The 25,283-nt window shown below is 54.8% G+C and overlaps 1 protein-coding gene across 1 annotated transcript; it reads left to right on the top strand.

Annotated features, from left to right (window-relative positions):
* The first annotated feature begins 606 nt into the window (after positions 1-606).
* Positions 607-18,274, top strand: rpl18 (ribosomal protein L18). Its single transcript, XM_067981047.1, has 7 exons — positions 607-679; positions 924-1,010; positions 6,726-6,833; positions 15,051-15,149; positions 16,675-16,798; positions 17,816-17,885; positions 18,145-18,274. The coding sequence occupies exons 1-7, from the start codon at positions 677-679 to the stop codon at positions 18,218-18,220; spliced, it is 567 nt and encodes a 188-aa protein (XP_067837148.1). The 5' UTR covers positions 607-676; the 3' UTR covers positions 18,221-18,274.
* The last annotated feature ends 7,009 nt before the right edge of the window (positions 18,275-25,283 follow it).

The following is a 25,283-nucleotide window of genomic DNA, read 5'->3' as shown; positions in this document are numbered from 1 at the left end:
CTCTTCTCCTTCTCTCTCTCTCTTTCTCTCCTTCCCTCTCTCTTCCCCCTTCCCTCTCTCTATCTCTCCTTCCCCCTCTCCTCCTTCCCTTCTTTCTCTCCTTCCCTCTCTCTTTCTCCTTCTCTCCTTCCCTCTCTCTATCTCTCCTTCCCTCTCTCTTCCCCCTTCCCTCTCTCTTCCCCCTTCTTTCTCTCCTTCCCCCTCTCCTCCTTCCCTTCTTTCTCTCCTTCCCCCTCTCCTCCTTCCCTTCTTTCTCTCCTTCCCTCTCTCTTCCCCCTTTCCCCCTTCTTTCTCTCCTTCCCCCTCTCCTCCTTCCCTTCTTTCTCTCCTTCCCCCTCTCCTCCTTCCCTTCTTTCTCTCCTTCCCTCTCTCTTCCCCCTTCCCTCTCTCTATCTCTCCTTCCCCCTCTCCTCCTTCCCTTCTTTCTCTCCTTCCCTCTCACTCTTGAGCACAAGAGGTTGAAAATAAAAGTTCAGTGTGAACTCAGCCTGTAATGTGCGGCGGGAGCCGCCGGGGGTGGGAGCCGGCGCTGCGGGAGGAGTGTCCACCCCCCCCCGCCAAACCCCTGGCGGTTGGGGACGTCCCCTCTTGCCCGCTCCGAACGCTCCTTGTTCCCCCGCGCGGCCCATAACCCCCCGCGGCCGCCGCCGCCTCCCTCCTTTCAGCGGCCGACAAGATGGTGAGCGGCGGGGCGGAGAAGAGAGGCCTCGGCACAATCCACCGCCATCCGACCCCCTCCGACCCCCGGAGCGGCCCCGAACCGCCGGCATCGGGCGCGGGAGGCGGCTGGCGACTCGGATGGCGGTGAATGGCGGGGCGGGGCGGATGATTTCTTTTTTTTTTAAAGCGGATTCACCGACGGGTTGCTTCGCCCACCGCCATTTTGTGCTCCATCTCCCATCTTCTTCTCCTTCTTCTCGCAGGGGGTGGACATCCGACACAACAAGGACCGCAAGGTGCGCAGGAAGGAGCCCAAGAGCCAGGATATCTACCTGAGGCTGCTGGTCAAGGTCGGTCGGTCGGTCTCCCTCCCTCTCTCCCCCGGCCATTTCCCCCCCCTTGACTCGGGGATTCCGCGGGGTCCTAAAGCGAGTCGTGTTCCTGAGCAATAACTTAACACATGCTGGTTATCGCCCCTGGCTTTTAAATGCTGATTACTCGGCTGCACAAAGGCCCTTTAAGACCTAATTTTTTGGGGGGGTGGGTAGTGAGTTGTAGAATCATTTAAAAAAAAAAAAAATATGTATTAATTTTTTCTCTAAATGTATGATATTGTAGGGGTGGGGGGTTTATTAGTGGGGGGAGGGTAGATATATTATAGGGGTGTGGGGTTTATTAGTGGGGGGTGGGTAGATATATTATAGGGGTGTGGGGTTTATTAGTGGGGGGGGGTAGATATATTATAGGGGTGTGGGGTTTATTAGTGGGGGGGGAGGGTAGATATATTATAGGGGTGTGGGGTTTATTAGTGGGGGGGAGGGTAGATATATTATAGGGGTGTGGGGTTTATTAGTGGGGGGAGGGTAGATATATTATAGGGGTGTGGGGTTTATTAGTGGGGGGGGGTAGATATATTATAGGGGTGGGGGGGTTTATTAGTGGGGGGGGTAGATATATTATAGGGGTGGGGGGTTTATTAGTGGGGGGGAGGGTAGATATATTATAGGGGTGTGGGGTTTATTAGTGGGGGGGGTAGATATATTATAGGGGTGGGGGGTTTATTAGTGGGGGGGAGGGTAGATATATTATAGGGGTGTGGGGTTTATTAGTGGGGGGGGTAGATATATTATAGGGGTGGGGGGTTTATTAGTGGGGGGGAGGGTAGATATATTATAGGGGTGTGGGGTTTATTAGTGGGGGGGGGTAGATATATTATAGGGGTGTGGGGTTTATTAGTGGGAGGGGTAGATATATTATAGGGGTGTGGGGTTTATTAGTGGGGGGAGGGTAGATATATTATAGGGGTGTGGGGTTTATTAGTGGGGAGGGTAGATATATTATAGGGGTGTGGGGTTTATTAGTGGGGGGAGGGTAGATATATTATAGGGGTGTGGGGTTTATTAGTGGGGGGAGGGTAGATATATTATAGGGGTGTGGGGTTTATTAGTGGGGGGAGGGTAGATATATTATAGGGGTGTGGGGTTTATTAGTGGGGGGAGGGTAGATATATTATAGGGGTGTGGGGTTTATTAGTGGGGGGGTAGATATATTATAGGGGTGTGGGGTTTATTAGTGGGGGGGGGGTAGATATATTATAGGGGTGTGGGGTTTATTAGTGGGGGAGTAGATATATTATAGGGGTGTGGGGTTTATTAGTGGGGGGGGGTAGATATATTATAGGGGTGTGGGGTTTATTAGTGGGGGGGTAGGTATATTATAGGGGTGTGGGGTTTATTAGTGGGGGGTAGATATATTATAGGGGTGTGGGGTTTATTAGTGGGGGGGTGGGTAGATATATTATAGGGGTGTGGGGTTTATTAGTGGGGGGAGGGTAGATATATTATAGGGGTGTGGGGTTTATTAGTGGGGGGGTAGATATATTATAGGGGTGTGGGGTTTATTAGTGGGGGGGTGGGTAGATATATTATAGGGGTGTGGGGTTTATTAGTGGGGGGGTAGATATATTATAGGGGTGTGGGGTTTATTAGTGGGGGGGGGTAGATATATTATAGGGGTGTGGGGTTTATTAGTGGGGGGGTAGATATATTATAGGGGTGTGGGGTTTATTAGTGGGGGGAGGGTAGATATATTATAGGGGTGTGGGGTTTATTAGTGGGGGGAGGTAGATATATTATAGGGGTGTGGGGTTTATTAGTGGGGGGGTGGGTAGATATATTATAGGGGTGTGGGGTTTATTAGTGGGGGGAGGTAGATATATTATAGGGGTGTGGGGTTTATTAGTGGGGGGAGGGTAGATATATTATAGGGGTGTGGGGTTTATTAGTGGGGGGGGTAGATATATTATAGGGGTGTGGGGTTTATTAGTGGGGGGAGGGTAGATATATTATAGGGGTGTGGGGTTTATTAGTGGGGGGTGGGTAGATATATTATAGGGGTGTGGGGTTTATTAGTGGGGGGGTAGATATATTATAGGGGTGGGGGGTTTATTAGTGGGGGGAGGGTAGATATATTATAGGGGTGTGGGGTTTATTAGTGGGGGGGGTAGATATATTATAGGGGTGTGGGGTTTATTAGTGGGGGGGGTAGATATATTATAGGGGTGTGGGGTTTATTAGTGGGGGGGTAGATATATTATAGGGGTGTGGGGTTTATTAGTGGGGGGGGGGTAGATATATTATAGGGGTGTGGGGTTTATTAGTGGGGGAGGGTAGATATATTATAGGGGTGTGGGGTTTATTAGTGGGGGAGGGGTAGATATATCTAGATAGGGGTATATTGAATCATAGGGTGTGGGTTACTCTACGTTGAGAGGGGTAAACTACTATTTTTGGGTCTGTGGGTTTATTAGTGGGGGTAGTTTTACGAACACAACACGGTTTGGTTTATTAGTGGGGGGTAGACTCTCTCTAGGGTGTATATTGGGTAAACTCTAGTGGGTTTAGTGGGTAGATATATTATAGGGTGTAGGGGTTTATTAGCTCGAGGTAGACTTATATTATAGTGTGGGTTTTATAGTGGGAGGGAGGGGTAGATATATTATAGGGGTGTCGGGGTTTATTAGTGGGGGAGGGTAGATATATTATAGGGGTGTGGGGTTTATTAGTGGGGGAGGGTAGATATATTATAGGGGTGTGGGGTTTTAGTGGGAGGGAGGGGTAGTAATTTGTAGGATCATAGAAGTTTACAACATGGAAACAGGCCCTTCGGCCCAACATGTCCATGTCGCCCAGTTTATACCACTAAGCTAGTCCCAATTGCCTGCACTTGGCCCATATCCCTCTATACCCATCTTACCCATGTAACTGTCCAAATGCTTTTTAAAAGACAAAATTGTACCCGCCTCTACTACTGCCTCTGGCAGCTCGTTCCAGACACTCGCCACCCTTTGAGTGAAAAAATTGCCCCTCTGGACCCTTTTGTATCTCTCCCCTCTCACCTTAAATCTATGCCCCCTCGTTATAGACTCCCCTACCTTTGGGAAAAGATTTTGACTATCGACCTTATCTATGCCCCTCATTATTTTATAGACTTCTATAAGATCACCCCTAAACCTCCTACTCTCCAGGGAAAAAAGTCTCAGTCTATCCAACCTCTCCCTATAAGTCAAACCATCAAGTCCCGGTAGCATCCTAGTAAATCTTTTCTGCACTCTTTCTAGTTTAATAATATCCTTTCTATAATAGGGTGACCAGCACTGTACACAGTACTCCAAGTGTGGCCTTACTAATGTCTTGTACAACTTCAACAAGACATCCCAACTCCTGTATTCAATGTTCTGACCAATGAAACCAAGCATGCTGAATCATTTAAAGAAAAGTTAGTGCATACTTTTAAATGTAGATATATTAGGGTTTGGGGGGTTTAGTAAGGGGAAGAACATGAACATAAGAAATAGGAGCAGGAGTAGGCCAATCGGCCCCTCGAGCCTGCTCCGCCATTCAATAAGATCATGGCTGATCTGATCCCAACCTCAAATCTAAATTCATGTCCAATTTCCTGCCCGCTCCCCGTAACCCCTAATTCCCTTTACTTCCCGGAAACCGTCTATTTCTGTTTTAAATTTATTTCATGATGTAGCTTCCTGGGGCAGCAAATTCCACAGACCTATTTTAGAATAAATTCTAAAAATATATTTAAAAATGTGTGTTTATAGTATGTAATTCTACTTAAAAAAATTTGCAGGGCTACGGGGAGAGCAGGGGGATGTAACTTAACTGGATTGCTCTTAGAGAGAGCTGGCATGGGTTCGATGGGCTGAATGGCTGTCTTGTGCTGTAACGGTTCTATACGTATGTCTATGATAGTGGTGTGGGGCTGTTAAGGGGAGGGAGGTGTATTAGGTTGTAGAATCATTTAAAAAAAATAATGTATTAACTTTTCAAAATTGTGTGTGTGTATATGGAATATTTGATGGTGTTTCAAAAAGGTTTTGAGAGAGTAAATAAGGAGAGACTGTTTCCAGTGGGCAGGAGGGTCGGTGACCAGAGGACACGGATTTAAGGCGATCGGGAAAAGAGCCAGAGGGGGGAGACGAGGAGACATTTATTTAACGCAGCGAGTTGTTCTGATCTGGAATTCACTGCCTGAAAGGGAGCAGATTCAATTATAACTTTCAAAAGGGGAATCTGAGAAATACTCGAAGGGGGAAAAGTTTACAGGGGTACGGGGGAAAGAGCAGGGGGGAGTGGGACCGATTGGATAGATCTTTCAAAGAGCCAGCACAGGCACGATGGTCCAAATGGCCTCCTGTGCTGTACCTACTACGATAAATGTTTCCACTTGTGGGAGAGACCAGAACTAGGGGGGGCCATAAATATAAGATAGTCAGTAATAAATCCAATCGGGAATTCAGGAGAAACTTCTTTCCCCAGAGAGTGGTGAGAATGTGGAACTCGCTCCCACAAGGAGTAGTTGAGGCGAACAGTGTAGATGGATTTAAGGGGAAGCTGGATAAACACATGAGGGAGAAAGGAATAGAAGGATAGGGTGAGATGGAGTCGGGAGGGAGGAGGCTCGTGTGGAGCATAAACACCGGGATAGACCTGTTGGGCCGAATGGCCTGTTTCCGTGCTGTACGTTCAATGTAAAAGAATGATACGGCACAGAAGGAGGCCGTTCAGCCCATTGTGCCTGGGCTGGCTCTTTAAAAGATCTCTCCAATTAGTCCCACTTCCCCATAGGCCTGCATATTTCTTTTAAAGCGGGCGGGGGGGGGTGAGGGGACAGTGCCATCCCGGCTTTGGTCCCTCCTGCCGATCTCCTCCTGCGTCGGGTTGTTTGTTGGACTTCAAGTACTGCAGTACAAAGGGATCTGGGGGTCCTAGTGCAAGAAAAGTTAGTTTGCAGGTGCAGCAGGTGATCAAGAAGGCCAACGGAATGTTGGCTTTTATTGCTCGGGGGATAGAATATAAAAACAGGGAGGTATTGCTGCAGTTATATAAGGTATTGGTGAGACCGCACCTGGAATACTGCATACAGTTTTGGTCTCCATACTTAAGAAAAGACGTACTTGCTCTCGAGGCAGTACAAAGAAGGTTCACTCGGTTAATCCCGGGGATGAGGGGGTGGACATATGAGGAGAGGTTGAGTAGATTGGGACTCTACTCATTGGAGTTCAGAAGAATGAGAGGCGATCTTATTGAAACATATAAGATTGTGAAGGGGCTTGATCGGGTGGATGCGGTAAGGATGTTCCCAAGGATGGGTGAAACTTAGAACGAGGGGGCATAATCTTAGAATAAGGGGCTGCTCTTTCAAAACTGAGATGAGGAGAAACTTCTTCACTCAGAGGGTGGTAGGTCTGTGGAATTTGCTGCCCCAGGAAGCTACATCATGAAATAAATTTAAAACAGAAATCGACAGTTTCCTGGAAGTAAAGGGAATTAGGGGTTACGGGGAGCGGGCAGGAAATTGGACATGAATTTAGATTTGAGGTTAGGATCAGATCAGCCGCGATCTTATTGAATGGCGGAGCAGGCTGGAGGGGCTGGTTGGCCTCCTCCTGCTCCTATTTCTTATTTTGGCCGTGTGCGAAACGGGTGCTGACCCTCGCTGACGTTTTTCTCTCTCGTTTTTCCCCCCCCCCGCCCCACAAAAAAACCCAGTTGTACAGATTCCTCGCTCGCCGATCGAATGCTCCTTTCAACAAAGTCGTCCTGAAACGCCTCTTCATGAGTCGCACGAACCGCCCGCCACTGTCGCTGGCCCGTCTGGTGAGACACTGGGGGGCGGGTGGGGGCGGCAGTGGTTGCTCTGTGTCCCCTTTCTACCTGATATTGCGCTATTCTCCGCTGGCTCCGTTTCCCCCCACTGTTTGTTCGATCGTTTCTCGGGGGCGCGGGCGTCGCTGGCAGGCCCCGACGTTTGTCTGCCCGAGATTTGGTCGTCCCGAGAGAGAGGTTGGTGGCGTGAGCTGCCAGTGGTTTTGGTACGACGGTGTCCTGCCCGGCAGCTGCAGGTCAAACCGTGACGGGGCGTGTGGGTCTGGCTTCACGTGTAGGCCCGGCCCGCGCGCGGACGGCGGGCTTCCTTCACTGTTTCCAGCCGCGGCTCAGCGGGCAGCACGCACTCTATATCCCCCTTGAGTCCGAAGGGCGAGGGTTCGAGCCCCCACTCCAGAGACTCGAGCCCCATAATCCAGGCCTACGCTCCCTGGTGCCAGTGCTGAGGGAGTGCTGCACTGTCGGAGGTAGATGGATATACTCTAGGACTTGAGCCCCATAATCCAGGCCCACACTCCCCGGTGCCAGTAATGAGGGATTGCTGCACTGTCGGAGGGAGATGGATATACTCTAGGACTCGAGCCCCATAATCCAGGCCCACACTCCCCGGTGCCAGTAATGAGGGATTGCTGCACTGTCGGAGGGAGATGGATATACTCTAGGACTTGAGCCCCATAATCCAGGCTCACACTCCCCGGTGCCAGTAATGAGGGATTGCTGCACTGTCGGAGGGAGATGGATATACTCTAGGACTCGAGCCCCATAATCCAGGCCCACACTCCCCGGTCCCAGTACTGAGGGAGTGCTGCACTGTCGGAGGTAGATGGATATACTCTAGGACTCGAGCCCCATAATCCAGGCCCACACTCCCCGGTGCCAGTACTGAGGGAGTGCCGCACTGTCGGAGGTAGATGGATATACTCTAGGACTTGAGCCCCATAATCCAGGCCCACGCTCCCTGGTGCCAGTGCTGAGGGAGTGCTGCACTGTCGGAGGTAGATGGATATACTCTAGGACTCGAGCCCCATAATCCAGGCCCACGCTCCCCGGTGCCCGTACTGAGGGAGTGCTGCACTGTCGGAGGTAGATGGATATACTCTAGGACTCGAGACCCATAATCCAGGCCCACACTCCCCGGTGCCAGTACTGAGGGAGTGCTGCACTGTCGGAGGGAGATGGATATACTCTAGGACTCGAGCCCCATAATCCAGGCCCACACTCCCCGGTGCCAGTGCTGAGGGAGTGCTGCACTGTCGGAGGTAGATGGATATACTCTAGGACTCGAGCCCCATAATCCAGGCCCACACTCCCCGGTGCCAGTACTGAGGGAGTGCCGCACTGTCGGAGGTGCCATCTTTCGGGACGAGACGTTAAACCGAGGGCCCCGTCTGCCCCTCTCGGGCGGGTGTAAAAGATCCCACGGCCACTATTGGAAGAAGAGCAGGGGGGAGTTCTCCCCGGGGTCCTGGGGGCCGATATTTATCCCTCAACCAACATCACTAAAAACCGATGATCTGGTCATTTATCACATTGCTGTATGTGGGATCTTGCTGTGCGTAATTTAGCTTCTGCATTTCCCGCAGTGACCGCACTTCAAAAACAAAAGCACTTGATTGGCTGTGAAGTGCTTTGGGATGTCCTGAGATCATGAAGGGTGGTTTAGAAATAAGTCTCGTTCTTTCTAAAGGGACCAGTTGGGTTTTTACTGGGATGTAATCTGTTGTGATGCCGTGCCGTTGCTCCAGGAACTACGATAAGGTCCAATCCCCAGTTTGAAGCTGGTCCTGGGTGGGTTTGTTCCAAGTCACTGACGTCTGGTCATCACTTGTCTGAGGCACTCGCTGCTCGACTTGATTATTGAGATCTGGTCAGTGCCTGTGGGGATCTGTTAATACCCCACCCCTAGTGAGGAGAAGGAGGAGGGGGTCAGTGCCTGTGGGGATCTGTTTTCCCCCTCTAGTGAGGAGGAGGAGGGGGTCAGTGCCCATGGGGATCTGTTCCCCCCTAGTGAGGAGGAGGGGGTCAGTGCCTGTGGGGATCTGTTTTCCCCCCCTAGTGAGGAGGAGGAGGGGGTCAGTGCCTGTGGGGATCTGTTTCCCCCCCTAGTGAGGAGGAGGAGGGGGTCAGTGCCTGTGGGGATCTGTTCCCCCCCCTAGTGAGGAGGAGGAGGGGGTCAGTGCCTGTGGGGATCTGTTCCCCCCCCTAGTGAGGAGGAGGAGGGGGTCAGTGCCCATGGGGATCTGTTCCCCCCCCTAGTGAGGAGGAGGAGGGGGTCAGTGCCTGTGGGGATCTGTTTTCCCCCTCTAGTGAGGAGGAGGGGGTCAGTGCCCATGGGGATCTGTTCCCCCCCCTAGTGAGGAGGAGGAGGGGGTCAGTGCCTGTGGGGATCTGTTTTCCCCCTCTAGTGAGGAGGAGGAGGGGGTCAGTGCCTGTGGGGATCTGTTCCCCCTCGTGAGGAGGAGGAGGGGGTCAGTGCCTGTGGGGATCTGTTCCCCCCTAGTGAGGAGGAGGAGGGGGTCAGTGCCTGTGGGGATCTGTTTTCCCCCTCTAGTGAGGAGGAGGGGGTCAGTGCCCGTGGGGATCTGTTTCCCCCCCTAGTGAGGAGGAGGAGGGGGTCAGTGCCCGTGGGGATCTGTTTCCCCCCCTAGTGAGGAGGAGGGGGTCAGTGCCTGTGGGGATCTGTTTTCCCCCTAGTGAGGAGGAGGGGGTCAGTGCCTGTGGGGATCTGTTCCCCCTCGTGAGGAGGAGGAGGGGGTCAGTGCCTGTGGGGATCTGTTTTCCCCCTCTAGTGAGGAGGAGGAGGGGGTCAGTGCCTGTGGGGATCTGTTCCCCCCTAGTGAGGAGGAGGAGGGGGTCAGTGCCTGTGGGGATCTGTTCCCCCCCCTAGTGAGGAGGAGGGGGTCAGTGCCTGTGGGGATCTGTTTTCCCCCTAGTGAGGAGGAGGGGGTCAGTGCCTGTGGGGATCTGTTCCCCCTCGTGAGGAGGAGGAGGGGGTCAGTGCCTGTGGGGATCTGTTTCCCCCCTAGTGAGGAGGAGGAGGGGGTCAGTGCCTGTGGGGATCTGTTCCCCCCCCTAGTGAGGAGGAGGAGGGGGTCAGTGCCTGTGGGGATCTGTTCCCCCCTAGTGAGGAGGAGGAGGGGGTCAGTGCCCATGGGGATCTGTTCCCCCCCCTAGTGAGGAGGAGGAGGGGGTCAGTGCCTGTGGGGATCTGTTCCCCCCTAGTGAGGAGGAGGAGGGGGTCAGTGCCCATGGGGATCTGTTTTCCCCCTCTAGTGAGGAGGAGGAGGGGGTCAGTGCCTGTGGGGATCTGTTTTCCCCCTCTAGTGAGGAGGAGGGGGTCAGTGCCTGTGGGGATCTGTTCCCCCCCCTAGTGAGGAGGAGGAGGGGGTCAGTGCCTGTGGGGATCTGTTCCCCCCTCTAGTGAGGAGGAGGGGGTCAGTGCCTGTGGGGATCTGTTCCCCCCCCTAGTGAGGAGGAGGAGGGGGTCAGTGCCTGTGGGGATCTGTTTCCCCCCCTAGTGAGGAGGAGGGGGTCAGTGCCTGTGGGGATCTGTTTTCCCCCTCTAGTGAGGAGGAGGAGGGGGTCAGTGCCCATGGGGATCTGTTCCCCCCCTAGTGAGGAGGAGGGGGTCAGTGCCTGTGGGGATCTGTTTTCCCCCTCTAGTGAGGAGGAGGAGGGGGTCAGTGCCCATGGGGATCTGTTTCCCCCCCCTAGTGAGGAGGAGGAGGGGGTCAGTGCCTGTGGGGATCTGTTTTCCCCCTCTAGTGAGGAGGAGGAGGGGGTCAGTGCCCATGGGGATCTGTTTTCCCCCTCTAGTGAGGAGGAGGAGGGGGTCAGTGCCTGTGGGGATCTGTTTTCCCCCTCTAGTGAGGAGGAGGGGGTCAGTGCCTGTGGGGATCTGTTCCCCCCCCCTAGTGAGGAGGAGGAGGGGGTCAGTGCCTGTGGGGATCTGTTCCCCCCTCTAGTGAGGAGGAGGGGGTCAGTGCCTGTGGGGATCTGTTCCCCCCCCTAGTGAGGAGGAGGAGGGGGTCAGTGCCTGTGGGGATCTGTTTCCCCCCCTAGTGAGGAGGAGGGGGTCAGTGCCTGTGGGGATCTGTTTTCCCCCTCTAGTGAGGAGGAGGAGGGGGTCAGTGCCCATGGGGATCTGTTCCCCCCCTAGTGAGGAGGAGGGGGTCAGTGCCTGTGGGGATCTGTTTTCCCCCCCTAGTGAGGAGGAGGAGGGGGTCAGTGCCCGTGGGGATCTGTTTCCCCCCCTAGTGAGGAGGAGGGGGTCAGTGCCTGTGGGGATCTGTTTCCCCCCCTAGTGAGGAGGAGGGGGTCAGTGCCTGTGGGGATCTGTTCCCCCCCCTAGTGAGGAGGAGGAGGGGGTCAGTGCCTGTGGGGATCTGTTCCCCCCCCTAGTGAGGAGGAGGAGGGGGTCAGTGCCCATGGGGATCTGTTTCCCCCTCTAGTGAGGAGGAGGAGGGGGTCAGTGCCTGTGGGGATCTGTTTCCCCCTAGTGAGGAGGAGGAGGGGGTCAGTGCCTGTGGGGATCTGTTTCCCCCCCTAGTGAGGAGGAGGGGTCAGTGCCTGTGGGGATCTGTTCCCCCCCTAGTGAGGAGGAGGGGGTCAGTGCCCGTGGGGATCTGTTCCCCCCCCCCTAGTGAGGAGGAGGAGGGGGTCAGTGCCTGTGGGGATCTGTTACCCCCCTCGTGAGGAGGAGGAGGGGGTCAGTGCCTGTGGGGATCTGTTCCCCCCCCTAGTGAGGAGGAGGGGGTCAGTGCCTGTGGGGATCTGTTCCCCCCCCCTAGTGAGGAGGAGGGGTCAGTGCCTGTGGGGATCTGTTCCCCCCCTAGTGAGGAGGAGGGGGTCAGTGCCTGTGGGGATCTGTTTCCCCCTCTAGTGAGGAGGAGGGGGTCAGTGCCTGTGGGGATCTGTTTCCCCCTCTAGTGAGGAGGAGGAGGGGGTCAGTGCCTGTGGGGATCTGTTTTCCCCCTCTAGTGAGGAGGAGGAGGGGGTCAGTGCCTGTGGGGATCTGTTTCCCCCTCTAGTGAGGAGGAGGAGGGGGTCAGTGCCTGTGGGGATCTGTTTTCCCCCTCTAGTGAGGAGGAGGAGGGGGTCAGTGCCCATGGGGATCTGTTTCCCCCCCCTAGTGAGGAGGAGGAGGGGGTCAGTGCCCATGGGGATCTGTTTCCCCCCCTAGTGAGGAGGAGGGGGGTCAGTGCCTGTGGGGATCTGTTTCCCCCCCTAGTGAGGAGGAGGAGGGGGTCAGTGCCCATGGGGATCTGTTTCCCCCCCTAGTGAGGAGGAGGGGGGTCAGTGCCTGTGGGGATCTGTTTCCCCCCTAGTGAGGAGGAGGGGGTCAGTGCCTGTGGGGATCTGTTTCCCCCCCTAGTGAGGAGGAGGAGGGGGTCAGTGCCTGTGGGGATCTGTTTCCCCCCCTAGTGAGGAGGAGGAGGGGGTCAGTGCCCATGGGGATCTGTTTCCCCCCCTAGTGAGGAGGAGGGGGTCAGTGCCTGTGGGGATCTGTTTCCCCCCCTAGTGAGGAGGAGGAGGGGGTCAGTGCCCATGGGGATCTGTTTCCCCCCCTAGTGAGGAGGAGGGGGTCAGTGCCTGTGGGGATCTGTTTCCCCCCCTAGTGAGGAGGAGGAGGGGGTCAGTGCCCATGGGGATCTGTTTCCCCCCCTAGTGAGGAGGAGGGGGTCAGTGCCTGTGGGGATCTGTTTCCCCCCCTAGTGAGGAGGAGGAGGGGGTCAGTGCCTGTGGGGATCTGTTTCCCCCCCTAGTGAGGAGGAGGAGGGGGTCAGTGCCTGTGGGGATCTGTTTTCCCCCTCTAGTGAGGAGGAGGAGGGGGTCAGTGCCTGTGGGGATCTGTTTTCCCCCTAGTGAGGAGGAGGGGGTCAGTGCCCATGGGGATCTGTTTTCCCCCTCTAGTGAGGAGGAGGGGGTCAGTGCCTGTGGGGATCTGTTTCCCCCTCTAGTGAGGAGGAGGGGGTCAGTGCCCATGGGGATCTGTTTCCCCCCCTAGTGAGGAGGAGGAGGGGGTCAGTGCCCATGGAGATCTGTTTCCCCCCTAGTGAGGAGGAGGAGGGGGTCAGTGCCTGTGGGGATCTGTTTCCCCCCTAGTGAGGAGGAGGGGGTCAGTGCCCATGGGGATCTGTTTCCCCCCTAGTGAGGAGGAGGGGGTCAGTGCCTGTGGGGATCTGTTTCCCCCTCTAGTGAGGAGGAGGAGGGGGTCAGTGCCTGTGGGGATCTGTTTCCCCCCCTAGTGAGGAGGAGGAGGGGGTCAGTGCCTGTGGGGATCTGTTTCCCCCCCTAGTGAGGAGGAGGAGGAGGGGGTCAGTGCCCATGGGGATCTGTTTCCCCCCTAGTGAGGAGGAGGAGGGGGTCAGTGCCCATGGGGATCTGTTCCCCCCCCTAGTGAGGAGGAGGGGTCAGTGCCCATGGGGATCTGTTTCCCCCCTAGTGAGGAGGAGGGGGTCAGTGCCCATGGGGATCTGTTCCCCCCCCCTAGTGAGGAGGAGGGGGTCAGTGCCTGTGGGGATCTGTTTCCCCCCCCCTAGTGAGGAGGAGGAGGGGGTCAGTGCCTGTGGGGATCTGTTTCCCCCCCCTAGTGAGGAGGAGGAGGGGGTCAGTGCCTGTGGGGATCTGTTTCCCCCCCCTAGTGAGGAGGAGGAGGGGGTCAGTGCCTGTGGGGATCTGTTCCCCCCCCTAGTGAGGAGGAGGAGGGGGTCAGTGCCCATGGGGATCTGTTTCCCCCTAGTGAGGAGGAGGAGGGGGTCAGTGCCTGTGGGGATCTGTTTCCCCCTAGTGAGGAGGAGGGGGTCAGTGCCCATGGGGATCTGTTTCCCCCCCTAGTGAGGAGGAGGGGGTCAGTGCCCATGGGGATCTGTTTCCCCCCCTAGTGAGGAGGAGGGGGTCAGTGCCCATGGGGATCTGTTCCCCCTAGTGAGGAGGAGGGGGTCAGTGCCCATGGGGATCTGTTTCCCCCCCTAGTGAGGAGGAGGGGGTCAGTGCCCATGGGGATCTGTTTCCCCCCCTAGTGAGGAAGAGGGGGGTCAGTGCCTGTGGGGATCTGTTCCCCCCTAGTGAGGAGGAGGGGGTCAGTGCCCATGGGGATCTGTTCCCCCCTAGTGAGGAGGGGGTCAGTGCCTGTGGGGATCTGTTCCCCCCCTAGTGAGGAGGGGGTCAGTGCCCATGGGGATCTGTTCCCCCCTAGTGAGGAGGAGGGGGTCAGTGCCTGTGGGGATCTGTTCCCCCCCCTAGTGAGGAGGAGGGGATCAGTGCCCATGGGGATCTGTTTCCCCCCTAGTGAGGAGGAGGGGATCAGTGCCCATGGGGATCTGTTTCCCCCCTAGTGAGGACGAGGGGGTCAGTGCCCATGGGGATCTGTTTCCCCCCTAGTGAGGACGAGGGGGTCAGTGCCCATGGGGATCTGTTTCCCCCCTAGTGAGGAGGAGGGGGTCAGTGCCCATGGGGATCTGTTTCCCCCCTAGTGAGGAGGAGGGGGTCAGTGCCCATGGGGATCTGTTCCCCCCTAGTGAGGAGGAGGGGGTCAGTGCCCATGGGGATCTGTTTCCCCCCCCTAGTGAGGAGGAGGGGGTCAGTGCCCATGGGGATCTGTTTCCCCCCTAGTGAGGAGGAGGGGGTCAGTGCCCATGGGGATCTGTTCCCCCCTAGTGAGGAGGAGGGGGTCAGTGCCCATGGGGATCTGTTTCCCCCCCTAGTGAGGAGGAGGGGGTCAGTGCCCATGGGGATCTGTTTCCCCCCTAGTGAGGAGGAGGGGGTCAGTGCCCATGGGGATCTGTTTCCCCCCTAGTGAGGAGGAGGGGGTCAGTGCCCATGGGGATCTGTTTCCCCCCCCTAGTGAGGAGGAGGGGGTCAGTGCCCATGGGGATCTGTTTCCCCCCTAGTGAGGAGGAGGGGGTCAGTGCCCATGGGGATCTGTTCCCCCCTAGGGAGGAGGAGGAGGGGGTCAGTGCCCATGGGGATCTGTTCCCCCCCCTAGTGAGGAGGAGGAGGGGGTCAGTGCCTGTGGGGATCTGTTTCCCCCCCTAGTGAGGAGGAGGACAGTCCCCGTGAGGAACCGTCCCCTCAGTGAGGAGGAGGAGGGCGGGGCGTTGCCGGTGGGGACCCTTTTCCCCCCAGCGAGGGGTCCGGGGAGGGGGGGGGGCGGTCAGTAGGTCGGGGAGGGGTGATTGAGTTACATGAACTAGTTCGTTATTCCAGATCCGTAAGATGAAGCTGTCCGGCCGGGAGAACAAGACGGCCGTCATCGTGGGAACAATAACAGACGATGTCCGCATCTGGGACGTCCCTAAGCTTAAGGTAAGAGTCGGAGGAGGAGGAGGAGGAGGAGGAGGAGGAGGGGCTGGTCACGTTGAGCAGGCCCGGCTATTGGTGAATGGGAGGTCTCGGCAAGGGGGGTCCGGGTATCGTGGGGTGGTCTTGGCAGGGGACATTCCGTACGGAGGGTCAGTCGAGGTCGTTTGGGGGGAAGGGGGTGGCTGGGCCCAGTGCGATGGTGGAAGAGGCAGCGAAGGAGCGTCTCGGTCTGGGCGGCAGGGGGGGGGCCGGGGTCCTTGTGCCTATTGCAGCCCCTGTTCCTGTCGCGATCACCGCTGGGGACAAACCAAGCCGGTGATGATTGTTATCCCTGTCTGAACTCACTGTGTTGGAACAGTTTACTAACTGAGGTTTGGTCACAGAGATTCCCCCTCCCCTTGTTCGAGAGACAGGCCGATATGAATTCTCCAGGATGCTGCCTGGTTGGAGCGGATGCAAAGGAAGACTTTTTTGGGGGGTGGGGGGAATTGGGTTTTTTTTTTTTTGTTCGAGTGGCAGGAACGCAGGGCGACCTGATAGAAGTGTTTATGATCATGAATGGGGAGGGGGGGCGGCGATGCAGTTAGCAGGAGACTGTCTCCAATCATTGAGGGGCCTGGAGCCAACCATCAATTCAAAATTAAATGTAAGATTTAGAACAAAGTGCAGGAGAAACTTCTTAACACAAAATGGACAGCACAGAGACAGGCCATTCAGCCCAACAGGTCTATCCTGTGCATTGTGCACAGTTCTGGTCTCCATATACCTTGGTTAGACCACACTTGGAGCACTGTGCACAGTTCTGGTCTCCATATACCTTGGTTAGTCCACATTTGGAGCACTGTGCACAGTTCTGGTCTCCATATACCTTGGTTAGACCACACTTGGAGCACTGTGCACAGTTCTGGTCTCCATATACCTTGGTTAGACCACACTTGGAGCACTGTGCACAGTTCTGGTCTCCATATACCTTGGTTAGACCACACTTGGAGCACTGTGCACAGTTCTGGTCTCCATATACCTTGGTTAGTCCACACTTGGAGCACTGTGCACAGTTCTGGTCTCCAAGTGTGGTCTAACCAAGGTTCTATACAAGTTGAACATAACTTCCCTGCTTTTCAATCCTATCTCTCTTGAAATGAACCCCAGTGCTTGATTTGCCTTTTTTACGGCCTTATTAACCTGCGTTGTTACTTTTAGTGATTTGTGTATCTGTACCCCCAGATCCCTCTGCTCCTCTCCCCCATTTAGACTCTTATTATCCAATCAGTACGAGGCCTCCTTATTCTTACGACCAAAATGTACCCCCTCACACTGATCTATACTGAAATTTCACAGTGGTGAAGATATGGGATTAATTTCGAGGGGTTACTGCCAACATGGGGTGAGGGGGATGTGGGAGAAACGGGGTGAGATCAACTAACTATGTACAGAGCCAGAGTGGGGCCTGGACCGACACACTGGGTGAACGGCTTAGAATTGTTGACGTCAGAAGGACACTGAACTAACAAGTTCTCTCTCTGCACAGATCTGCGCCCTGCGGGTCACTGAGGGAGCCAGGCACCGCATCCTAAAGTCTGGGGGCCAGATTATCACCTTTGACCAGTTAGCTCTGGCTGCTCCTAAAGGCCAGGGAACAGTGCTGCTCTCAGGTGAGTAAAGCTCCCTCCAAACCGTCCCCGTCACTCACTCCCCGGGGCAGGTACAGCACGGGTTAGATACAGAGTAAAGCTCCCTCTACACTGTCCCATCAAACACTCCCAGGGCAGGTACAGGGTTAGATACAGAGTAAAGCTCCCTCTACGCTGTCCCGTCAAACACTCCCAGGGCAGGTACAGGGTTAGATACAGAGTAAAGCTCCCTCCACACTGTCCCGTCAAACACTCCCAGGGTCAGGTACAGGGTTAGATACAGAGTAAAGCTCCCTCTACGCTGTCCCGTCAAACACTCCCAGGGCAGGTACAGGGTTCGATACAGAGTAAAGCTCCCTCCACACTGTCCCATCAAACACTCCCAGGGCAGGTACAGGGTTAGATACAGAGTAAAGCTCCCTCTACACTGTCCCATCAAACACTCCCAGGGCAGGTACAGGGTTAGATACAGAGTAAAGCTCCCTCTACACTGTCCCATCAAACACTCCCAGGGCAGGTACAGGGTTAGATACAGAGTAAAGCTCCCTCTACACTGTCCCATCAAACACTCCCAGGGACAGGTACAGGGTTAGATACAGAGTAAAGCTCCCTCTACACTGTCCCATCAAACACTCCCAGGGCAGGTACAGGGTTAGATACAGAGTAAAGCTCCCTCTACACTGTCCCATCAAACACTCCCAGGGCAGGTACAGGGTTAGATACAGAGTAAAGCTCCCTCTACACTGTCCCATCAAACAATCCCAGGGCAGGTACAGGGTTAGATACAGAGTAAAGCTCCCTCTACACTGTCCCATCAAACACTCCCAGGGCAGGTACAGGGTTAGATACAGAGTAAAGCTCCCTCCACACTGTCCCATCAAACAATCCCAGGGCAGGTACAGGGTTAGATACAGAGTAAAGCTCCCTCTACACTGTCCCATCAAACACTCCCAGGGCAGGTACAGCACAGGTTAGTGAGTGTCAGAGTCTGGGGTGTTTTGACAGTGTAAAACTCCTAAATTCTCTCTCTCGTTACAGGACCTCGCAAGGGCAGGGAGGTGTACAGACATTTCGGACCTGCTCCCGGTACTCCCCACAGCAGCACGAAGTAAGTGTCCTCCCCGTCCTCAGTCGTGCTCCCCCTCCAATGATCCTCGCTGTGTTGCCTGATGCGTTCCTGCTTTCCGAGATCTCTCCCCTCCGATCCGGGGACGGAGGAAGGGGAGTGAACCTGTGCACGGGCTTGAGCCTCGACCTCGTCCGATTACAGGGACTGAGTGGTCAGCTCCCTCCCCTGCCCAGGGACACTGGACACGGGGAGGGAGGTCCTGGAACAGTCTCTAATCTGCTGCTCTCTCTCTCCACAGGCCCTACACCCGGTCGAAGGGACGCAAGTTTGAGAGAGCAAGAGGCCGACGGGCCAGTCGGGGATACAAGAATTGAGAGCCTTCTCTACGTTTTATTATTCTGTACCAATAAAGTCAGTTTAAACCCTGAGACACTTCTCTCTCGTGCATTCTGAGCCGTTCCCATCAGTGATCAGGAGCAGGAACCCTGGCTGATTTCCCCCTCTCTCTAACCCAGGGGTCGCTGGACAGTGATCGGGAGCAGGAACCCTGGCTGATTTCCCCCTCTCTCTAACCCAGGGGTCACTGGACAGCGATCAGGAGCAGGAACCCTGGCTGATTTCCCCCTCTCTCTAACCCAGGGGTCACTGGACAGTGATCAGGAGCAGGAACCCTGGCTGATTTCCCCCTCTCTCTAACCCAGGGGTCACTGGACAGTGATCGGGAGCAGGAACCCTGGCTGATTTCCCCCTCTCTAACCCAGGGGTCACTGGACAGTGATCGGGAGCAGGAACCCTGGCTGATTTCCCCCTCTCTCTAACCCAGGGGTCACTGGACAGTGATCGGGAGCAGGAACCCTGGCTGATTTCCCCCTCTCCAATGCAGGACTCAGTGGGATGCAATAATCAGACTATGGATTAGGCCACTAAGGGATACACACGATAAGGTCAAGTAATGACCATGAAATGGCAGAAATACTAAATAATTACTTTGCCTCAGAATTTATATACATTAAGATAGAGGGGAGATAATTGATAAGAACTAATCACTTAGGATAAAACCCTTGGTCTGAATGAATTGTATTTTTATTTGTTTGTGGGATGTGGGCGTTGCCGGCATTTATTGCCCCTTGAGAAGGTGGTGGTGAGCCGCCGCCTTGAACCGCTGCAGTCCGTGTGGTGACGGTTCTCCCACAGCGCTGTTAGGCAGGGAGTTCCAGGATTTTGACCCAGCGACGATGAAGGAACGGCTGATATATTAAAAGGAGTTAGGGATGAGATAGCAGAGGAACGATTATACATATATTGTTCGAAAAGGGAATAGTGGCAGAGGAGATCCCTATATTCAAATAGGGAGTTGGAACAAGCCCGGGGAACAATTAGCTTAATGTCGGTGGTAGGAAAGATAATGGAATCTTTAAAAGATGTAATAGAAAAACATCTAGAAACCAAAGTATAATGAAGAGCACAGATTTCAGAATGGAACATCAGTGTTTTGAAGAGTAGACAAGGGTAACGCGGTAGATGTAATATATTTGGATTTTCCAAGGGCCTTCAATAAGGTACCGCACTGTGGACTCAGTGTGAGCAAGGTTGGGAACTAAAAAGATAATATTTGATAGCCGGGGGGAGATAATTGATAAACTGAGAGGATAAAACCCTTGGTCCTTTACCAGGTTACTTGACTTCCAGAAAAGGAGGTGTTGAGTAGATTGGGACTCTACTCATTGGAGTTCAGAAGAATGAGGCGATCTTATTGAAACATATAAGATTGTGAAGGGGCTTGATCGGGTGGATGCGGTAAGGATGTTCCCAAGGATGGGTGAAACTAGAACTAGGGGGCATAATCTTAGAATAAGGGGCTGCTCTTTCAAAACTGAGATGAGGAGAAACTTCTTCACTCAGAGGGTGGTAGGTCTGTGGAATTTGCTGCCCCAGGAAGCTACATCATTAAATAAATTTAAAACAGAAATCATAGAAGTTACAACATGGGAACAGGCCCTTCGGCCCAACATGTCCATGTCGCCCAGTTTATACCACTAAGCTAGTCCCAATTGCCTGCACTTGGCCCATATCCCTCTATACCCATCTTACCCATGTAACCGTCCAAATGCTTTTTAAAAGACACAATTGTACCCGCCTCTACTACTGCCTCTGGCAGCTCGTTCCAGACACTCACCACCCTTTGAGTGAAAAAATTGCACCTCTGGACCCTTTTGTATCTCTCTCCCCTCTCACCTTAAATCTATGCCCCCTCGTTATAGACTCCCCTACCTTTGGTTTCCGAGAAGTAAAGGGAATTAGGGGTTATGGGGAGCGGGCAGGAAATTGAACATGAATCTAGATTTGAGGTTCGGATGAGCTCAGCCACGATCTTATTGAATGGCGGAGCAGGCTCGAGGGGCCGATTGGCCGACTCCTGCTTCTTATGTTCTAAAAGATCGGTGAAGGGGATTGTGAGCCCTGATAAAAGATGAGTTAACAAGGGCAGTGAGACAGGGTCTTGGCTCTGAGGATCAGTTATGGGTCGAGCTAAGACATAACAAGGGGCAGAAAATGTTGCTGGAAGTCCCCCTAACAGTAAATACAGCGTTGGACAGAGGATAAATCAGGAAACTCATGATTTGAGTACAACAGGCCGATACTCTCTGGAGTTTCGAAGAATGAGAGGTGATCTCGTTGGAACATATCAGATTCTGAGGGGGCTTGACAGGGTAGATGCTGAGAGGCTGTTTCCCCCCCTGGCTGGAGAGTCTAGAACCAGGGGGCATCGTCTCAGGATAAGGGGTCGGCCATTCAAGACTGAGATGAGGAGGAATTTCTTCACTCAGAGGGTGGTGAATCTTTGGAATTCTCAACCCCAGAGGGCTGTGGACGCTCAAGTCGTCGAGGATATTCAAGGCTGAGATTTTTGGACTCTGGGGGAAATCAAGGGATACGGGGAGGAAAGTGGAGTTGAGGTCGAAGATCAGGATGATACCAAAACTGAGAGGTTATAACCTCTCAGGAAATACTGAGGGGTGACCTTTAAGATTATGAAAGGGTTCGATAGGGTGGACGTAGAGAAGATATTTCCACTTGTGGGGGGAGACCAGAACTAGGGGGGCCATAAATATAAGATAGTCAGTAATAAATCCAATCGGGAATTCAGGAGAAACTTCTTTCCCCAGAGAGCGGTGAGAATGTGGAACTCGCTCCCACAAGGAGTAGTTGAGGTGAACAGTGTGGATGGATTTAAGGGGAAGCTGGATAAACACGAGGGAGAAAGGAATCGAAGGATAGGGTGATCGGGTGAGAGGGAGGAGGGAGGGAGGAGGCTCGTGTGGAGCGTAAACACCGGGATAGACCAGTTGGGCCGAATGGCCTGTTTTTGTGCGGTGCACTTTATGTAAACTCAGCACTAGGCCCGGTATGGAGCCTGGGCCTTTCCTGAGCTCAGTCCCACACACCAGGTAAGATCATAGAATCATATAGCACAAAAGGAGTCCATTCAGCCCATCGAACCTGTGCTAGCTCTTTGAAAGATCTATCCAATCGGTCCCACTCCCCCTGCTCTTTCCCCGTATCGCTGTAAATTTTTCCCCTTTGATTATTTCTCCGATTCCCCTTTTGAAAGTTATTATTGAATCTGCTCCCTTTCAGGCAGCGAATTCCAGATCAGAACAACTCGCTGCGTTAAATAAATGTCTCCTCATCTCCCCCCTCTGGCTCTTTTCCCGATCGCCTTAAATCCGTGTCCTCTGCTCACCGACCCTCCTGCCCACTGGAAACAGTCTCTCCTTATTTACTCTCTCAAAACCCCTTCCTGATTTTGAACCCCTCGATCAAATCTCCCCCTTAACCTTCTCTGCTCTGAGGGGAACGACCCCAGATTCTCCAGTCTCTCCACATCACTGAGGTCCCTCATCCCTGGGACCATTCTGGTAAATCTCCCCCTTAACCTTCTCTGCTCTGAGGGGAACGACCCCAGATTCTCCAGTCTCTCCACATCACTGAGGTCCCTCATCCCTGGGACCATTCTGGTAAATCTCCTCTGCACCCTCTCTAAGGCCTTCACATCTTTCCTAAAGTGCAGGGCCCAGAATTGGACCCAATTCTCCAGCTGAGGTCGAACCCAGTGTTTTATAAAGGGTTTAGCATCACTCCCTTGCTTTTGGACTCTGTGCCTCTATTAATAAAGCCCAGGGTCCCAGATGCTTTTTTAAACAACCTTCTCAACCTGTCCTGCCACCTTCAAGGATTTGTGCACGGACACCCCCAGGTCTCTCTGTTCCTGCATCCCCCGCCCTTGCACTGTTGGGTCCCTGTCCCCAAGGTCTGCGACTCTCTCTAATCCCAGGCGAGGGAGAGTAGCCCCTCCACTCGTCCGAGCCCGAACTGAAAGGTCAGTGCAATGAAGAGACGGGAGGCAGTTGGACTGGACATCACATCTCTTTAATGAAAACATACACACAGGCCGCCTGGAATCGAATCACAACCCGGATACCCGAGGAACGAGGTATTAAGATAAACCTCGAGTATCAGCACCTCTCACCCTCCCTCGGACACCTCTCTCTCTCCCTCTCACTCACTCACACTCTCTCTCTCCCCCACTCCCTCTCCCTCTATCACTCACTCTCTCCCTCTCCCTCTATCACTCACTCACTCCCTCTATCACTCACTCCCTCAATCTCACTCTCTCTCCCTCAATCTCACTCACACTCACTCCCTCCCTCACTCACACTCTCTCTCTCCCTCACTCACACTCACTCTCTCCCTCACTCACCTCACACCACCTCCCACACTCACCACCTCACACCTCACCCTCACCCACACTCACCCACTCCCCACACTCACCCCTCTCCCACACCACCCCCACACCACTCCCTCACACTCACCCTCTCCCTCACACTCACCCTCTCCCTCACACTCACCCTCACCCTCACACTCACCCTCTCCCACACACTCACCCTCTCCCTCACACTCACCCTCACCCACACACTCACCCCTCCCTCACACTCTCCCCACACTCCCTCCCTCACCCCTCCTCCACACCTCCCTCCCTCACACTCTCCCTCCCTCACACTCTCCCTCCCACACTCTCCCTCCCTCACACTCTCCCTCCCTCACACTCTCCCTCCCTCACACTCTCCCTCCCTCACACTCTCCCCCCTCACACTCTCCCTCCCTCACACTCCCTCCTCACACTCTCCTCCCTCACACTCTCCCTCCTCACACTCTCACCTCCCTCACCACCTCACTCCCTCACACTCTCACCCTCACACCTCACCCTCTCACTCCCACACTCTCACCCACCCCTCACACTCTCACTCCCTCACATCTCACCCCTCACACTCTCACTCCCTCACACTCTCACTCCCTCACACACTCACTCCCTCACACACTCACTCCCACACACTCTCACTCCCTCACACTCTCACTCCTCACACTCTCACTCCCTCACACTCTCACTCCCTCCACACTCACTCCCTCACTCCCACACACTCCCTCACACTCCACACTCCCTCACACTCTCACTCCCACACACTCTCACACCCTCACACCTCACTCCTCACACCTCACACTCCTCCCTCACACTCTCACCCTCCTCACTCTCACCCTCACTCCACACACACACACACTCACTCCCTCACACTCTCACTCCCTCACACTCTCACTCCCTCACACTCTCACTCCCTCACACTCTCACTCCCTCACACTCTCACTCCCTCACACTCTCCCTCCCTCTCACACTCCCTCCCTCACACTCCCTCCCTCACACTCCCTCCCTCACACTCCCTCCCTCACACTCCCTCCCTCACACTCCCTCCTCACACTCCCTCCCTCACACTCCCTCCCTCACACTCCCTCCCTCACACTCCCTCCCTCACACTCCCTCCCTCACACTCTCTCCCTCACACTCTCTCCCTCACACTCTCTCCCTCACACTCTCTCCCTCACACTCTCTCCCTCACACTCTCTCCCTCACACTCTCTCCCTCACACTCTCTCCCTCACACTCTCTCCCTCACACTCTCTCCCTCACACTCTCTCCCTCACTCACACTCACACCCTCACTCACACTCACACCCTCACTCACACTCACACTCTCTCCCTCCCTCACTCACACTCTCTCCCTCCCTCACTCACACTCTCTCCCTCCCTCACTCACACTCTCTCCCTCCCTCACTCACACTCTCTCCCTCCCTCACTCACACTCTCTCTCTCTCACACTCACACTCACACACTCTCTCTCACACTCACACTCTCTCTCACACTCACACTCTCTCTCTCTCACTCTCACTCTCTCCCTCCCTCACTCACACTCTCTCCCTCCCTCACTCACACTCTCTCCCTCCCTCACTCACACTCTCTCCCTCCCTCACTCACACTCTCTCTCTCTCACACTCACACTCACACACTCTCTCTCACACTCACACTCTCTCTCACACTCACACTCTCTCTCTCTCACTCTCACTCTCACTCTCACACTCACACTCACACTCACACTCACACTCACACTCACACTCACACTCACACTCACACTCACACTCACACTCACACTCACTCTCTCTCTCTCTCTCTCTCTCACACCAGGACCCGATGTCACTTAATTCACATTGATTTCCCCTTTCAGAAGCTGCACTGAGGCTAATTGAGAAATAACTCCCACGTTCTCTCCCGGACTGGGACTCACGCACAGAGACTGCAGCCCCCTGGAGGGGCCGCCTCCCTCCCTCCCTCCCCACTACCCCCAAAATAACAAAAACAAACAAAATCCCGAGAGCTGGGAAACAGAAAAGAAAACAGGACCCCATGCAGTGAACAAATCGCACCATCCACCGTCCCTGTTAACCCCTCGCTGGGGGACGGGTCCCCACGGGCACTGACCCCCCTCCTCCCTGGGGGACCCACGGGCACTGACCCCCCTCCTCCCTGGGGGACCCACGGGCACTGACCCCCCTCCTCCCTGGGGGACGGCACCTCCCCCTAAATGCTCCCCGTTCTCCGCACGCGGGCCCCAGGCCGGGAGCTGGGGCAATTCGACCGTCGAGGCGTCACTGCGGGTGACTCCAGCCCTGACGGAACTGCGAGAGTTCAAAGGTGACGGCGGGGTGGGTGGGAGGGGGGGGTCAGTGGCGGGGGTCAATATGGAGGCGGAGTATCAGTGTCCACCTCTCGCCCGCCCCGCCCCCCCCACCTCCCCCTCCCACAAAGGTCGGATCGGAAGGGGGAGGTGGGACAAGAGGCAGGTCAACGAGAGTCACCAATCGAAAGGCTCCCGTCCGCCAACAGCCCCGGTCCTCAGGGCGCACAGCGAGATCCCGGGACAGCAGCGGCGAGGGAAGGGAGGGTTTTCTCTCTCGGATTATCGGAGGCCCATCGGCTCGTGGAGAAGGCAGGCCAGGTAGCAGCAGATGGTCCAGCCCGGTCGACCTGGGATTCCATGGTCCGGGGTAGA

The sequence above is a fragment of the Heptranchias perlo genome, unplaced genomic scaffold (assembly GCF_035084215.1).
Source record: "Heptranchias perlo isolate sHepPer1 unplaced genomic scaffold, sHepPer1.hap1 HAP1_SCAFFOLD_642, whole genome shotgun sequence".
In the NCBI taxonomy this organism is placed as follows: Eukaryota; Metazoa; Chordata; class Chondrichthyes; order Hexanchiformes; family Hexanchidae; genus Heptranchias; species Heptranchias perlo.
The sequence above is the reverse complement of the archived record's forward strand: the minus strand, read 5'-3'. Positions and strand labels throughout refer to the sequence as shown.